Below are 16,228 nucleotides of genomic sequence, written 5' to 3'. Positions count from 1 at the left end.
GGAGGCTAAGTCCAACATTTGAAATCTGCCATTCACTGACGTAAGATCATCAGTCACTCGCCCACCAGTGTTCACTGAGGCCCTCCCAGGCCCGGCCCAACTGCAAGTGCTGGAGACACAGCCCCCTGCATTTATTCGCCACGAACAGGGAGCTGGAAACCCTTTCTTTTTAAAAATAGATTTTTATTGATTTCAGAGAGGAAGGGAGAGGGAGAGAGAGATAGAAACATCAATGATGAGAGAGAATCTCTGAGGATGTTGAGCACAGGGAGGGTGCTGAGCAGCTGGGAGGGTGCTGAGTTTTCCTGATTTCCTCTGGCTTTGGTGTTTGAGCTGTGTTTCCTCAAGCTTCTACGCCACCAGGTAACTAAAGCCCTTTAAGCGCAAGTATCCCCTGCAAAGGACGAATTCCCTTTGCTCATGCATCCATGCAGGGGGCGTCTGTGTCCGGCTGCCACGAGGGAGGAACTGGGGGTTCCTCCCAGGTACAAGCCCAGCTCTGTCTGTACCAGATCCATCCATTCCCTTTTTGCGATTCACTGCTGAACCCGGAGGAATTCTGGCTTCCACGCCTGGGAAAAGGCACAACCCAGGTCTGGGAAAGCCACCGTGGGCTCCCGTCTGCCTTCACAGGAGGAAGCAGCTCCTGCGGGGGGGTCATGTCAGGCGCCGGGGGCTCCTTCTCCACCCCCCGGGACCCCGCCAGCTACCCCGCGAACGTGCGGTGCGTCTGGGAGATCCGCGTGGCTGAGGGGTTCCTCGTGTTCCTGACCATCCGGAGCCTGCGGTAAGAGCTCTGAGTCTTCCACCTCCAGGCGGTTAGAGCGACCCTGTCTCCCCCTTCACGGGGAGCCCGGGGCCTTTGGGAGGCAGAGAGGGAGGTGGTGTGAGACTGGGAGCCAGAGAGTGGGAGGCTGGGGGCTGAAGTAGAGCGAGCAGGACATGATGAGAGGCTGACTGGCCTGGGGTCCCCCTGGGAAGGGCAGGAGCGCACGTTCCAGCGATACTTAGGGGTGATGTCCCCCAGTGGTGGGGCTGGAAGGAGGTGGTCGGGAGGGTGGCAGTTTCTGGCTGGAAACAAGGGCAATCCCGACTTTACTTGAGACACATCTGCGGGTTCCGGGGGCTAACTCAAATTGCTCCCCCAGGTTGGAGGACGCCTTTGGGTGCCCCGACTTCATCGAGGTGTTCGACGGCCGGCAGAGGGCCTCGCTGTCCAAGGGCAGGTTCTGTGCCGGGGAGGTCCTCACCTTCCTGGCCTCCTCCAACGTCCTGACCCTCGTGTTCAGGAGCGACGCGGCCAAGACCAGCGCGGGGTTCCAATCCCTGTACCGCGCCTTTTGGCCGGATGAGATCGAGGACGGCAAGGAGAGCGACAGCGGTAGGTATCCCGGCAGGGACCTGAGGGGCACCCGCCCGGTGCGTCCTCTCCCGCTGAGGGAAGAGCCGCTCCCCAGATCTGGCCTGCGGGGCCCACCCTCAGTGCCGACAGCTGAGTGGCATCCGTGTGACCCCTGCAGCCCCGGCCCGCCCTGGCCCTGCCCTGCCGCTCATGTCTTTTCCTCCCAAAGCACGGATGAGAAAGCGGAGTGAGTCCCTGCTGTGCTTTGGCCCTGTGAGCACAGGCCCAGGCTGCACGCACAGCCTCGCTCTCCCCGGAGTTGGGGGCAGGGCAGGTCCTGCTGCAGCCACACCAGGCCCTGCAGCCGGGCCACCACCTGGGGCGGCTGATTCCACACAGACGCCAGGGCGGGTCCCCGCGGGACAGGGGCCCGTCAGAGGCCTGGGGGGGGGGGGGGCGGTTCGCACAGGGGCCCGTGCGATGTTTTCTCCGATCGGGATGCTTCTGAGAATTTTAAGGGGATGCTCGCCTGGCCACATGCTCAGTGGTTGAGCAGTGACCTATGACCCCGGGTTGCTGGAATAGTCCTGCTGTATGACTGTTGTCGACCCCGTAACACCTGTTAGTTATTGTTAGAGTCCCTTTACTTTCTTTCTTTTTTTTTTTATTTTGGTTCATCCTCCCCTGAGGATATTTTTCCATTGATTTTTAGCGAGAGTGGAAGGGAGAGGGAGGGACAGAGAGAAACATCGATGTGAGAGAAGCACAGCCATTGGTTGCCTCCTGCACACACCCCAACCAGGGCCAGGGAGGAGCCTATAACCGAGGTACCTGCCCTTGACCGGAATGGAACCCAGGACCCTTCGGTCCGCAGGCCGACGCTCTATCCACTGAGCCACACCGGCCAGGGCCGGGTGCCTGCCTTCATGCATCCGCCCGTCTCCCTTCTGTCTTTGCACGGGGTGTCGATGGCAACCCCACAGCAGGCCCCACAGGTACCGCCCTCCATGCACTGCAACCGGCCCCAGGCCCCTGACCTGCGTGAATTCTGGCTGCTCCTTGATCCTGAAATTGGGGCTGAGCGACTTCAATTCTCTCTCTCTCTGTTGCTCCTTAACAAGAGCAACGCGCTCCTTAGCGGTGACCAGAGTGTGGGGTGGGAGCCACGAGGGGAGGGAGAGAGGCAGGCGGGAGGGAGAGTGCAGGTTCACCGGAACGCAGTTCCGGGCCAGTGGGGTCCCGCGTGGGTGTCAGCTGCGGGGGGCCGCGTGCCCGTGCGTGACGGTCCTGCTCTGGACACTGCAGAGCGGGAACAGAAACCCGGGCCAGCCCTCCACGCGCTGCCCCTGGCCGCCCCCGCTGCGCGTGGCTGTGACTGTCCGGACTCTTAAAGAGCCAGAGTCCCTCTCCGTCCACTCGGCACCGAGAAGGCACAGCCGAGGGTCGATAGTTCTGCGTGTGGTGAGGGAATGTTCTGGAGCCGAGTCCTTGCTCATGGTACCGTTTTTTCTCTGTATTTTCAGACTCAACTGCTGACAGCCCCTCTACAGGTACCTCCACTTTCTTTCTTTACTATATATTTATTTTATTTTTTTAATTTTTTTTCAGAGAGGAAAGGAGAGGGAGAGAGAGAAACATCCATGATGAGAGGGAATCACGGATCAGCTGCCTCCTGCACGCCCCTACTAGGGATTGAGCTGCAACCCGGGCCTGGGCCCTGACCAGGAATTGAAACGTGGCCTCCTGGTTCCGAGGTCGGCGCTCAACCCCTGAGCCACGCCGGCCGGCCTCCAGCTGGGATTCGTATGTGATACGAGGGGTTTCCTGCCACAGGCTGGGTCCCAGCCGGGCGCACTGAGAAAGGATGCCGCGGCTTAGGTGGTCTTGCATCCTCGTTGTGAAAACGCATGCTGAGCCCTGGCCGGGGTGGCTCAGTGGATAGAGCGTCGGCCTGGGGACTGGGGGTCCTGGGTTTGATTCCTGGTCAGAGCACACACATGGGCTGCGGGCTCCGTCCCGGCCCCCAGGGCCACGTGTGAAGGCCACCCATCGACGTGTCTCTCTCACATGGATGTTTCTCCCTTCCATTCTCTCTAAAAATCAAGGGGGAAATGCCCTCGGGTGGGGATTAACAACCACAAAAACGCAGGCTGAGCCCTGGGTGTGTTTGGGGCCTGGAGCCCTTTCGGCCGGAGTCACGCCCTTTCTCCGGGGAGGGCCCAGCCGCCCAGCGGGGCGCGGAGTGTCTTGCCCGACAAAGACCAGCCCCGGGAACGCAGAGGGGCCTCCAGGCCACGGCCCGGGCTCCCGGCCCCGTCAGCCCTGGACCAAGCCTTGACTCCTGCCCTTGCTCCGGCCCTCTCCACCCCCTAAACACACCGGCCGGGCCAGCCCCCCGATGGGGTTTCTTCACTGTCTCTTGCAGATGAAAATTTCCCCTGTGGCGGATTGCTCACCAATGCTTCCGGCTCCTTCTCCAGCCCTTGGTACCCCAACGCGTACCCCCCAAACGTGGTGTGCATCTGGGACATACAAGTGGAAGTCGGGGCTCGTGTCAAACTTACATTTGACATGGTGGAGTGAGTAAATGCGTCCTGTTCTTCTTTCGTGGGGTGTGCGGGCCCGCCCCCCCACCTACCATCCTCCCCCCACAAACAACAACTTCCATATTTAATTCTCAAAGGCGAGGGGAGACTTGGAGGCCCATTTAGTGATTGTGGTCAAAACTTGGACATGCAGCCGGGCTGGTGTGGCTCAGGGGTTGAGCGTTGATCTGTGATCCAGGAGGTGACGGTTCGATTACCCGTCAGGGCACAGGCCCGGGTGGAGGGCTCGATCCCCAGTGTGGGGCGTGTAGGAGGCAGCTGATCCGTGATGCTCTCCCATCACGGATGTTTCTCTCTCTCCCTCTCCCTTCCTCTCTGACATCAATAAAAATATATATATTTTAAAATACTAGATTACATTCCTTGTACTTGCAACAGACATTCAGAAAATACAATTGAAAGAAAATGTTAAAAATTAAAGCATGCTTGCCCTGGCCGGTTGGCTCAGTAGATAGAGGGTCGGCCTATGGACTGAAGGGTCCTGGGTTCGATTCCCAGTCAAGGGCATGGACCTTGATTGCAGGCTCCATCCCAGGCCGAATTTGGGGTGTGTGTGGGGGAGGCAACCAATCGATGTGTCTCTCTCACATCAATGTTTCTCCCGCCACCCCTCCCTTCCACTCTCTAAAATTCAATGGGAAAATATCCTCGGGTGAGGATTCACAAAACAAAACAAAAAAATTAAAGCATTTTCAGAACAGAGAGAGACACACTGCCCACGTCGGCGGGGTCTTTCCCGGCCGTGTAGGGAGATGTAGGGTTCAGGCAGCGTTTCCGGAACCTTCCCTGAGCCGCAGGGCAGCCCCGGGCCGAGGTGAAGGGCGCCCTTGCTTCACAGGCTGGCGGACGTGGACGGCTGCCTGTTCGACTTCCTCGAGGTCTTCGACGGCCCGCCGAGCGAGGGCCTCTCGCTGGGCAGGCTCTGCTCCGGCTCAGCCGCGACCTTCATCTCCTCCTCCCGCCGCCTGACCGTGGCCCTGCACAGCGACGCCATCGGCACCGGGACCGGCTTCTCTGCCACCTACACGTCCCTCCTGCAGGAGGTCGACTACGGTGGGTCCTTCGGGCCGCTCCGCGGGGTCCCGGTGGCGAGGGGGGACCCCATTCCGCGCCCGGAGGCTGGGAGAGGAAAGGGGTTCCCTTGCTCCTTAGCTCACCCCAGGATGGGCCGGAGAAAGTGGTGGGACCCCAGCCTGCCCGGCTGACCTCCCCGGTGTCCTGGCATCAGAGGCGTCAGCGCCGAGAGGGAGCGCCTGCTGCTGGCGCGGGGCCTGGGCCACCCCAAGGTCGGACCGGCAGGGACAGCCGTGCTCGGTCCTCGGGGGGTCCCACGGCCCACGGCCCCGGGCCTCGCGGGCCTCTGTCAGTCGGCAACCCCGTCTGCGGAAAAGGCTTTGAAAAATCACACTGAGCCCGGCCGGCGGGGCTCGGGGGTTCAGCGTTGACCTATGAACCAGGAGGTCAGGCTTCAACCCCCCGTCGGGGGCGTGCAGGAGGCAGCCGATCCATGACGGCTCTTTGTCATTGATGTTTCTCTCCCTCTAGCTCTCTCCCTTCCTCCCTCTATAAGAACCAATTTTTAAAATCAATTTTAAAAAACATTTTTAAAAATATTTACACTGACCTGAGCGCTGGCCCCTGAGCACCTTGCAGTGGGCCCCCCCCCACGTGAGCGCGGGGCCCGGAGGCCGAGGGCTCAGAGGAAAGGCCGGCCTCCCCGGAGGCCGGGGCGGGGGCAGCACCCGCAGTGACCGTGTCCGTTCCCAGACGCGGCCGTCAGGCTGACCAACGGCAGCCACCCGTGCGAGGGCCGCGTGGAGCTGCACCTCCGCGGCCGCTGGGGCACCGTGTGCGACGACGGCTGGGACCTGCGCGACGCCCAGGTGGTGTGCCGGCAGCTGGGCTGCGGCCGGGCCCTGGCGGCCCCCGGGAGCGCGCACTTCGGCCCGGGCCGGGGCCCCATCGCCCTGGACGACGTGGAGTGCGAGGGGACGGAAGGCGCGCTGGGCCGCTGCCTGCACCGCCGCTGGCTCTCCCACAACTGCGGCCACCACGAGGACGCCGGCGTCACCTGCGCGGGTGAGCCGGGCTCTGAGCACATGGCCTTCCCCCGACGGTCCCTCGGCCACTGTTTCCCAAGCCTCAGCCCACAGGTGTCCCCGCTCGGCCCCCACCCCGTACCCACCGCCTCCCACCCCGTACACACCGCCTCCCACCCCGTACCCACCGCCTCCCACACCCCACACCCACCGCCTCCCACCCCGTACCCACCGCCTCCCACCCCGTACCCACCGCCTCCCACACCCCACACCCACCTCCCACCCCATACCCACTGCCTCCCACACCCCACACCCGCCTCCCACACTCTAAAGTGATCTGGTTTGGGTGGTGGTGGTGGTGGTGTTAATCCTCACCTGGGAATATTTTCCCATTGATTTTTTAGAGAGAGTGGGAAGGATGGGGAGAGACACAGAGAGAGAAACATCGATGTGAGAGAGACATCGTTTGGTTGCCTTCTGCACGCGCCCGGACAAGGCCCAGGGTTCGAACCCGCAACCCTTCAGGCTGCAGGCCGATGCTCTAACCACTGCACACCAGCGGGGCTGACGTGTGTGTTAGGGATATCTGTCCACCACCGTGCGGATTTCCTTGAGCTGTGTCGCTCGGCCGTGAGCACACCCTCCGGGGGAGGGAGGGCAGTCCCGCAGAGAAGGGACTTGGGGAGGGACGCCATGGGAACCCAGAAGCTGTAGGTGACGCACGGGGCCGCCCACGCTGACGGCGCCTCGGGTGTGACTTGCTTCTCCCGCTCTTCTCCCGTCCTCAGCGCCCTCTCCGGAGCCGACAGAGGTGCCCACGGCGACAGGTGAGCTCTCCTCCGCGCCACGGCCCTCCCTTGGGAGAGTCTCGGCGTTTCTGTGAGACCAAGTGTGACGTGTATTTTACCACCATTAACCTTTTTTTTAAAGTAACCAGAACATTATGGAATCTTCCCAAATGTTATTAAGAAGGTGCGCCCGGCCAGCGTGGGTCAGGGGTTGAGCATTGACTAGGAACCAGGGGGTCACAGTTCGATTCCCGGTCAGGGCACGTGCCCAGGTTGTGGGCTCATCCCCAGTGGGGGGCGTGCAGGAGGCAGCCGATCCATGATGCTCCTCATCATAGGTATTTCTGTCTCTCTCCCTCTCCCTTCTCTCTGACTTCAGTAAAAAAATAAATCGAAAGGCAAACTCAGGCATGTGGTTTCGATGGCATTTGAGAAGCGCCAGGAAAATGAAATTGATTCTCTCTCATCATTGATGTCTCGCTCTCTCCCTCTCCCTTCCTCTCTGACATCAATAACAATATATTTGAAAAAGAAACAAACTTGGGGACCGGGGCGCTGTGCCTCTGCCGGGAAGGTTTGGGGTTCCGGGAGCGGCTTTTCTGGGTGTGAGTCCCATCACCTTCTCGTGGAGGTTCCCCCTGCAGCCTCGCCGGGGCCACTTCCTTGCCTCTGGAAGCAGGTACGCAACCGTTGAGAAAAGCTGGACGGACCCGGGACAGCCTGGTTCTCACCTGTTGTTGCTAAGCAACGGGTGCAGCTGACATCTGCGGCTCCCACCCCCTACCAGGTCCCTCCCCAGCCCAGGGCCGCCTCCCACCCCCCAACCCCCACCCCCCCACCCCCCCCCCCGCCTCGAGGGCCGTGGAGAAGAGGTTCCTAGGGGTGAGATGCAGACAAGGGCGAGGATATTTCTATCACACTTTACGGTCCCTGAGGGCTTCTTTGTTTAAATATCTTTTTTTTTAATTGATGTCAGAGAAGAAGGGGGAGAGAGAGAGAGATACAAATGTCAGTGATGAGAGAGAAGCACGGATCGGCTGCCTCCTGCACGCCCCCCACTGGGGATCAAGCCCACAACCCAGGCCTGTGCACCCTTATCTCCATTTCAGTCTCATCCATGGACCCTTTCTTATTTTTAGTTTCGCATTCAGAATCCACCTCTCTCTAATTGTGGTGTCTCTGAGGAATAGATGTTTTAAATAAAGAGGTGTCTCCTACATTTCCTGTTGGTGGGTGGGATTTTTGTTTGGATTTTATCTGATTTTCGTTTCTGTGCTGTTTGACACTTTCAGCATCAGCCTCAGGAATAACCACCCCGCCTGGTAAATTTATTTTCTTTCTTGCTTTTTTTAAAAAAAACAAAACACATTTTTATTGATTTCAGCGAGGAAGGGCGAGAGAGAGAGAGAGAGAGAGAGAGAGAGATTAATGATGAGAGAGAATCCTGGACCAGCTGCCTCCTGCACGCCCCCTACTGGGGGTGAAGCCCACAACCCAGGCATGTGCCCTGACCAGGAATCAAACCATGACCTCCTGGTTCATAGGTCAACGCTCCACCCCTGAGCCGCGCCGGCCGGCATCAGTGACCGTTTGACCACAAAGCCACCGTCAGTGAGGAGGACGAGGAGTGTCCTTTCCCTCACGCGTAGTCTCTCCTCCCTTTGTCCCCACAGGCGCCCCGCCGCCCCCCGCGGACGTGGACGGCCCCTCCGGTAAGGTGTCCTGCTGTCACTTTTCTTAAGTTAAACACGATCCCCCTCCCTCTTTCTGTTTGACAAGTGGGTATATGTACCAAGTATCTTTAGAGAGAACATTTACTGGGTAAACACGGAGGTGGGAGTGATTCCGAGGAGAAATGGGCTTAGCAAACAAGTTACGGAGGCAAAGGAGGGGCCCTCGGAGTTTGGGGGACGAGGAAGCTGTGGGTAAGGTGCCTGGGGGGGGAGGGGAGGGGAGGGGAGAGGCGTGGCCCTGCTCCGGGAGGGAGGGCACTGGGTCCCGGTCCTGAGGGCTTTAAGGGGCGGGTAGGGGAAGGCCCAGGGGAAGATCTCAATGGAAAGTTCCGCAGCTTCCCAGGTGTGGCCTCTCAGGGTCCGGGTCCCGCTGATTGATTGGCGGCCGGGGCAGGGGTCATTATTCCATGCAGCTGGCCCTGACCTCCGCCGTGGCTGGTTTTGTGGCCCATCTGTGCCTGGAGCTGAACTACGGAAGGTCCCGCTTCCTCTGAGCCCCAGCGGCCTTGGGGGATGTTCGGGGAGGAACTGGATTACCTGGCGTCGGGGCAGGAACTCGGGGCGGCTTGCTCCCAGCTGGGGGTCCTCGCAGGGGTCGTGGTTCCTGTGCCGGGACTGCCCCGTGGCAGAGCTGACTGGCAGCCACAGCGGAGCATCCGTCAGCGTGGCCACACTGTACGGAGTATTTGCCGACAGTGCAGCCACTGTGAGCGGAGGCCAGCACCTTCCCACAGCCACGCACCTTCCCACGGCCAGCACCCTTCCACGCCAGCACCCTTCCATGCACCTTCCCACAGCCACGCACCTTCCCACGGCCAGCACCTTCCCACGCAACTTCCCACGGCCAGCACCCTTCCACGGCCACGCACCCTTCCACGCACCTTCCCACGGCCAGCACCTTCCCACAGCCACGCACCTTCCCACGGCCAGCACCTTCCCACGCAACTTCCCACGGCCAGCACCCTTCCACGGCCACGCACCCTTCCACGCACCTTCCCACGGCCAGCACCTTCCCACGGCCACGCACCTTCCCACGGCCACACACCTTCCCACGGCCAGCACCCTTCCCACGGACAGCACCCTTCCCATGGCCAGCACCCTTCCCACGGCCACACACCTTCCCACGGCCAGCACCCTTCCCACGGCCACACACCTTCCCACGGACAGCACCCTTCCCATGGCCAGCACCCTTCCCACGGCCACACACCTTCCCACGGCCAGCACCCTTCCATGCACCTTCCCACGGCCACACACCTTCCACAAACCTTCCCACGGCCACACACCTTCCCACGCCCAGCACCCTTCCCACACACCCTTCCCACGGCCACGCAGCCTCCTGCTCTCTCTGCTCATCCAGACACAGGCGGGGCCTGACCAGGGAAGTCTCCGCTCGCCCGGTCACCCTCACGGTCACGGTCACGCAGCCTTAAGCAGTTGTGCCAGGGCGGCGGGCGGCGGGAGGGCTGGGCCCACACCCACCTCGGCGGCGGAGCGTGACCTGCGGCCACCCCAAGGCGCACAGACTCCGGTGCCTGGAGGTGGGGGGCGGCCAGCTTCTGCCCGTCGCTCCCCGGTTCTGCCAGCTGCGGGCATTTGAATGTGGCTCTTTGTTTGCAGAGACAACCCCCACCTCCGGCGAGGAGCCCCCGCCCCCAGGTACGCGGCCCCTGTGCTCCCTGCGCCTCCAGGGGCTGGGGGGGGGCGCTTCTGAGAACCCCAGCCCAGCAAGCTCCCAGCAGAGCCAACACCCCCCTTTCCCGGGCGGAGCAGGGGGCCGGGCAGGTTCCAGGCCGCGCCCCACCAGGGTGACCGCCCCACCAGGGTGACCGCCCCCAGGGTGACCGCCCCCAGGGTGACCGCCCCACCAGGGTGACCGTTGTGAACAGGCAGCTGGGGGACGGGACTCGCATGGACCCGGCGGGCGTGGGCGGGGGGAGGCTGAGCGGTGACCGCCCAGCGAGGCTCCTGGCCCGGGGTGGCCGGGCACTTGGGGCCTCAGGTGGACCCGGGTTCCGCGTTGCTCACCGGCTGCCGGGGGGGAGGGGGGGGGGCCCGTTCACTGAGGGTCCCGTTCACTGAGGGTTTGCTTTTTGTAAAAGAGCCGGGGGGGGGGGGGGGGTGGGGAGGGGGGACCGCATCACCGGCTGGGAACGGGAGTTCCCATTGTAACCGGCGAGGGCCCGGCGCCCTGCCCGCCGCTGACCGGCCCCCTCGCCCGCAGACCGGCCCCTGCGCCTGGCGGGCGGGCGCAGCCGCTGCGAGGGCCGCGTGGAGGTCTGGCACCGGGGCGCGTGGGGCACCGTGTGCGACGACGGCTGGAGCCTCCGCAACGCCCGCGTCGTGTGCCGCCTCCTGGGCTGCGGCCGCGCGCTCAGCGCCCCCGGACGCGCCCGCTTCGGCCCGGGCGCGGGGCCCATCCTGCTGGACCAGGTGCGCTGCGCGGGGCGCCGAGGACGCGCTGGGGAGCTGCGCGCACGCCGGCTGGGCCCGGCACCACTGCCGGCACCGCGAGGACGCGGGCGTGGTCTGCGCAGGTACCGCGCGGCCCGTCCCCCTCCCCCTCCCCCCTCCCCTCCCCCTCCCGCCCTCCTCCCGCCCCCCTCCCCTCCCCCTCCCGCCCCCCTCCCGCCCCCTCTCCCCTCTCCAAGCGCCCCCAACCTCAGGACTCACCACCCAGGGGCTAGCAGGCTGGCCCGCGCCAGATTCTACGATAGGAGGACACAGTTGGTAAATGTCTTCATCCTACAGCTTAGGGCTCTTTAAAAATATATTGTTATTCATTTCAGAGAGGGAGGGGGAGAGAGAAACATCCATGAAGACAGGGAATCATGGATGGGCTGCCTCCTGCACGCCCCCGACTGGGGATGAGCCCACAACCCAGGCCTGTGCCCTGACGGGAAATGGAACCGTGACCTCCTGGTTCACAGGTCGATGCTCAGCCCCTGCGCCGCGCTGCGGGCGGCCTTGGGGTCCATTACCCACTTCTGTCCAAGTGCAATGCAGAGCAGGGTTTGTTCCGAAACAGAGCTACGCGCTCGCGGGCCGGAGGGGGGAGTGGCGCCATAATAAACGATGAAGGCCTGACCGGCGGGGGCGGACGACGGCTTATCCAAGTGCCTCTCCCGGCCTCAAGGTGGTCAAGGCCTGCTGCCCCTCGTCCCGGGCCCCCTCAGAAGCCAGGCCCAGTGTCCCCAGTTCCTCTCGAGTCCTCGTCCTCCTGTGCCTTTCCCGAAATATTCTGTTTCCTCCCAACATCCGCCGTGGGTCCTGCCCCCCCTCTGTGGAGCGGCCTCCTCTGTTCGCCCGGGGTTTACCCGCATGGGTCCCGGGTCCCGGGTTCCAAGGTTCGGTGCACAAGCCTGAGTTCACCGTGTGGGTCCCATTCCCGGTGTTTCCCAGGGAAACAGGTAGAGAAAGTGCCGCCATTGCCTTCACCTTGGCGTAGGTCAGTGATGGCGAACCCATGACACGCGTGTCAGCACTGACACACGTAGCCATTTCTGATGACACGTGGCCGCTGAGGCGGCCGCATGCCGAGGATGAAACATTTGCTGCTCCTGAGGATGAAACATTTGCGAAATAATGTTTTTTCCTCAAAGTGACACACTACCCGAGTGATGCTCAGTTTTTTGGCGAAGTTTGACACACCAAGCTCAAAAGGTTGCCCGTCACTGGCGTAGGTGTTGCTCTGGTTTTGCATAGAAACGGGGCCCAACCGAACCGGTTTGGCTCAGTGGATAGAGCGTCGGCCTGCGGACTGAAGGGTCCCAGGTTCGATTCCGGTCAAGGGCATGTACCTTGGTTGCGGGCACATCCCCAGTAGGGGGTGTGCAGGAGGCAGCTGATCGATGTTTCTCTCTCATCGATGTTTCTAGCTCTCTATCCCTCTCCCTTCCTCTCTGTAAAAAATCAATAAAATATATTAAAAAAAAAAAAAAACGGGCCCAAATAAAACAGCTGCCAGAGCCCTGGCCTTGGCGGCCTGGGCCGAGGGCTCCATCTTCAGATCCTTCCTCACCTGTTTCGTGTGTCTCTCTCGGCCCCAGCTACCCCCTTCCCCCTAAACCGCCCCCCGCCTGGGCCGCTGTAAATGACCCTCCCTTTTCCACTCTTGGATTTACCCCAAGGGGTTGCCTTCTCATCAGGACTGGGGTCTGGGGCCGAGGGTGTCCACGGAGGTTGAGGCAGTCTGGCCACACTCCTGCCCGGCCCTGGCCCCAGGCCCCCACTTCCTGCTCCCCGCCTGAGTACGGGGGGGGGGGGGGGGGTGGAGAAAGGGACGCCCAGCGTTCAGATGGGACTGTTTCTCAGCGGCAAAGCCCCGCGTTTGCTAAGCTCTTGCTCCAACAAACCCTCGTGTCGCCGGCACATGTCCTCGACAGCGCTCCTCGAGAGCGGGCACCCTCCCCTCGGCTCCCCTTCCCGGAGCGCCCGTGCCCTTGGACCTGCCCTAGCGGCTAAGTCCAGCGCCCGTTCCCGCATCTCACTGCTGCCTCGCCATCACCGTCGGAGTTTCTGCGCCACTGACCTGCCTCTCCTCGTTCTCCCTCCAGGTGGAGCCCCCGCTGCTGCGCCCCGGGACCACGGTAACTTCCCTGCTCTCCCGGGTCCGAGGCGGGGGGGGGGGGGGGGGGGGGGTGCGGGGTGCAGCCTCTGGGTCTCATGAGGCCTCGCGTGTCCCTCCACTCGCTGGGCGCCGGAGGCCGGGGAGGAAGCCCTTGGCACCTGCCCACCCTCGGGGGCCGCTCTCTCCAGCCCACAGAGGCTCGCTCAGGCTCCCGTGTGTCATGGGGGACGAGCTGTCCCCCAGCTCCTTACGAGGCCCTGACTCCCGCCCACGGGGCGCGTGCTGTGGGCTGGGTTCCCCATGGTGTGACTTGGAAAGGGGGGAGATAGATGAAGTCCGTGAAAGTCAAGTCAAAAGTGGGGGGTGATGAGAGCTGAGCCAGCCCAGGGCACGGTGGGTACTTTGCCTACAGCCCTGGCCTCGCCGCCCAGGGGACCGGGTTCCCTGTGTGAGCTCCCCCCCCCCCCCCCCCGTTCCCCCGCAGCCCAGCTGTCCTGCTGGCCTCACCTCTTCCGGGTCACCGTGGACCGCGGCTACCTCCGGAAGCTGGGCTACTCCTCCTGGAACGTCCACCTGAACGACGAGCTGTGTCGCCCCCAAGTCAAGGGGCGCTTCCTCATCTTCAGCATCCCCTACGGCCACTGCGGCACCGTCCGGCAGGTGAGACCCGGCTGGAGGCCGCGGAGGGAGGCTGGGGAAAGTCGGCGCCTATTGCACACCAGGTGGGGACAGAGGGAAGGCGCGGGCGTGGCTTTATTCCCGAGTTCGGTGAGACCCGGAATGGCTCCCTCACTTCTCTGAGACTTCCCTCCCCATGGGACTGGGGGTCCAGACTGAACTTGGAACAGACAGTATCAGGTGCCGAGCGCTGGTGGGGGGGGGGGGTTGATAGATGGGGGTGGATGGATGGGGGAGTCGGGGGTGGATGGATGGGTGGATGGGTGGGTGGGTGGGTGGGTGGTGGATGGAGGGTGGGTGGGGAGATGGATGGAGGGGTGAATGGGGGGTGGATGGATGGGTGGGTGGGTGGTTGGGTGGGTGGATGGGGGGTGGATGGAGGGTGGGGGGTAGGGGGTGGGGGTATATGGGGGGGGTGGATGGGAGCTATTCCTTTAGCTCCAAAGCCAAAGTATTCTTTACAACATGCTTCTTTTTTCAGTACTAGAGGCCGGGTGCACAAATTCATGCACAGGTGGGGTCCCTTGGCCTGGCCGGCGATCGCTGTCTCACCCAGTCCCAATCAGGGCCAATCGGGGCTGGCCGGCCGGGGGGAGGAAACGTGGGGAGTTGGCCGGCCGCGGGAGGTTGGCTGTGGGAGCACACTGACCACCAGGGGCAGCTCCTGCATTGAGCATCTGCCCCCTGGTGGTCAGTGCACGTCATAGCTACCGGCCGGTCATCCGGTCATTTCCATCATTCAGTCATAACAGTCACTTAGGCCTTTATATGTATACAGATTAGTGCACACCTGCCCCATGCAAGCCATGGTGCTGGGCTCGGGGAGGCCTGGGGACCTGTCTGTCTGTCTGTCTGTCTGCTGTGTTTCTAACCCAGTAGCTGGCTCTATTTTCCATTCTAGACAGTAACTACCTTGGACATGTATGTACAATGAAATGCATATGTTTACTTCATTGTCCTCACCACCTGCTTATGTCACAAAACACTGTCACTGACACGAAGGAGACAAGACCCGAGACACAGCGTGTATAATCCCAGCCACGTTTCTCACACACGTCACGTGACGTGTCCCAAGCGAGATGCCCAGGCTGGGCCTCCTCCTTCTCACCCCCCCTCCCCCAGGAACACCAAGGCTCCCTCAGCTACTCCAACGCCATCCGTGGCCACATCACCGTGCGGCACCGGGTGTCCGAGCTGAAGTTCACCTGCTCCGTGAACGGCCCGTCGGCAGGTGAACTTGTTCCTGGGGCTGACGGCCCGAGGCAGGGCGCCGCCTACAAGGTGTCCGTAGCGTTCCTCCAGCTGCCCGTGGCCCCGCCAGCGGGGAGCGTGAGGCCGGAGGACGCCGGCCCGAGGGAGGAGGTGTTCCTGAAGGCGACACTCCACAGCCCCGACCCCAGCCTGAGGCTCTCCGTGGACACCTGTGTGGCTTCTCCAGACCCCCATGATTTTGCAACTGTCAAGTACGATCTGATCCAGCAAGGGTAAGGAGAGGGGCCTCTGGGGTGGACGGCTGAGTTCCCACGGCTCCTGGGGAGGCGGGCCTTCGGGTCAGAAACAACCCTCTGGGTAATGACTGGCAGCACGAGCACGCGATGTTTTGAAATGATAGACCCTTTTTTAAAATATATTTTTATTGATGTCAAAGAGGAAGGGAGAGGGAGAGAGAGAGAAACGTCAATGAGAGAGAATCATTGGCCAGCTGCCTCCTGCACGCCCCCTGCTGGGGATGGAGCCCGCAACCCGGGCAAGTGCCCTGACTGGGAGTTGAACCGGGACCTCCTGGTTCATAGGTTGATGCTCAACCACTGAGCCACGCCGGCCGGGCTGTGAACATTTTTTCACAGAACAAAGAAAGGGGGGGTGGGAAGAACTCCATGTGAATGCGGAGGTCGGGGTCCCCGCCTGATTGCGGGAGCCGGAGTGACTCACCTGTGCTGCCCGTTAACCCTCCTGGTGCGGGCCCTTCCCACCAGGTGCGTCTCAGACGACACCTTCGTCAGCCTCCCCTCTCACCAGAGGAACACGGCCCAGTTCAAGTTCAACGCCTTCAGCTTCCTCCCCGGCTACGAGGTGGTCTACCTGCAGTGCGAGGTCGCCGTGTGCAGAGCGGGCGACCCCTCCTCCCGCTGCTCCCAGGGCTGTGCCGGGCGGGGCCGGAGCCGGAGGGGTGCGGGCCCTGTGGTGGCCACGGGGGAGCAGGCTGGGCATCTCCGGGTGCTGGGGCCACTGGAGATCCGCAGAGGAACTGACGGGGTCAAGGTCGGGGCGTGATTTCTCCAGCTCCCCCACAAACCTGTGAGCACCGAGCCGCAGCGTGTGTTCCCCCTCAGTAAAGCGATGTGTTTGGTAAATCAGATGGTTGCATTTTCGAACTCTTTGCTCTCGAGCACTTGGTCATTGTCTGAAACTGTTCCGCGTCGGGGGCGATGGGTGTGAGCACAGCAGCTGTGGCCCGCGTGTCATCAGCCACCC

General features: G+C 62.3%; 1 protein-coding gene across 1 annotated transcript; it reads left to right on the top strand.

Annotated features, from left to right (window-relative positions):
- Window positions 1-659: 659 nt before the first annotated feature.
- On the top strand, window positions 660-16,027 carry LOC307112860 (scavenger receptor cysteine-rich domain-containing protein DMBT1; the record flags this gene model as incomplete). The annotated part of the gene is made up of 12 exons (XM_079793939.1): window positions 660-787; window positions 1,149-1,381; window positions 3,768-3,921; window positions 4,787-5,001; window positions 5,716-6,027; window positions 8,449-8,487; window positions 10,126-10,164; window positions 10,730-10,938; window positions 13,062-13,122; window positions 13,560-13,735; window positions 14,876-15,237; window positions 15,730-16,027. 12 exons carry the CDS (start codon window positions 660-662, stop codon window positions 16,025-16,027), a joined length of 2,226 nt encoding a protein of 741 aa, XP_079650065.1.
- Between the last annotated feature and the right edge of the window lie 201 nt (window positions 16,028-16,228).

This window comes from Cnephaeus nilssonii (genome assembly GCF_951640355.1).
Source record: "Cnephaeus nilssonii genome assembly, chromosome: 16".
Classification (NCBI taxonomy): domain Eukaryota; kingdom Metazoa; phylum Chordata; class Mammalia; order Chiroptera; family Vespertilionidae; genus Cnephaeus; species Cnephaeus nilssonii.
The sequence above is the reverse complement of the archived record's forward strand: the minus strand, read 5'-3'. Positions and strand labels throughout refer to the sequence as shown.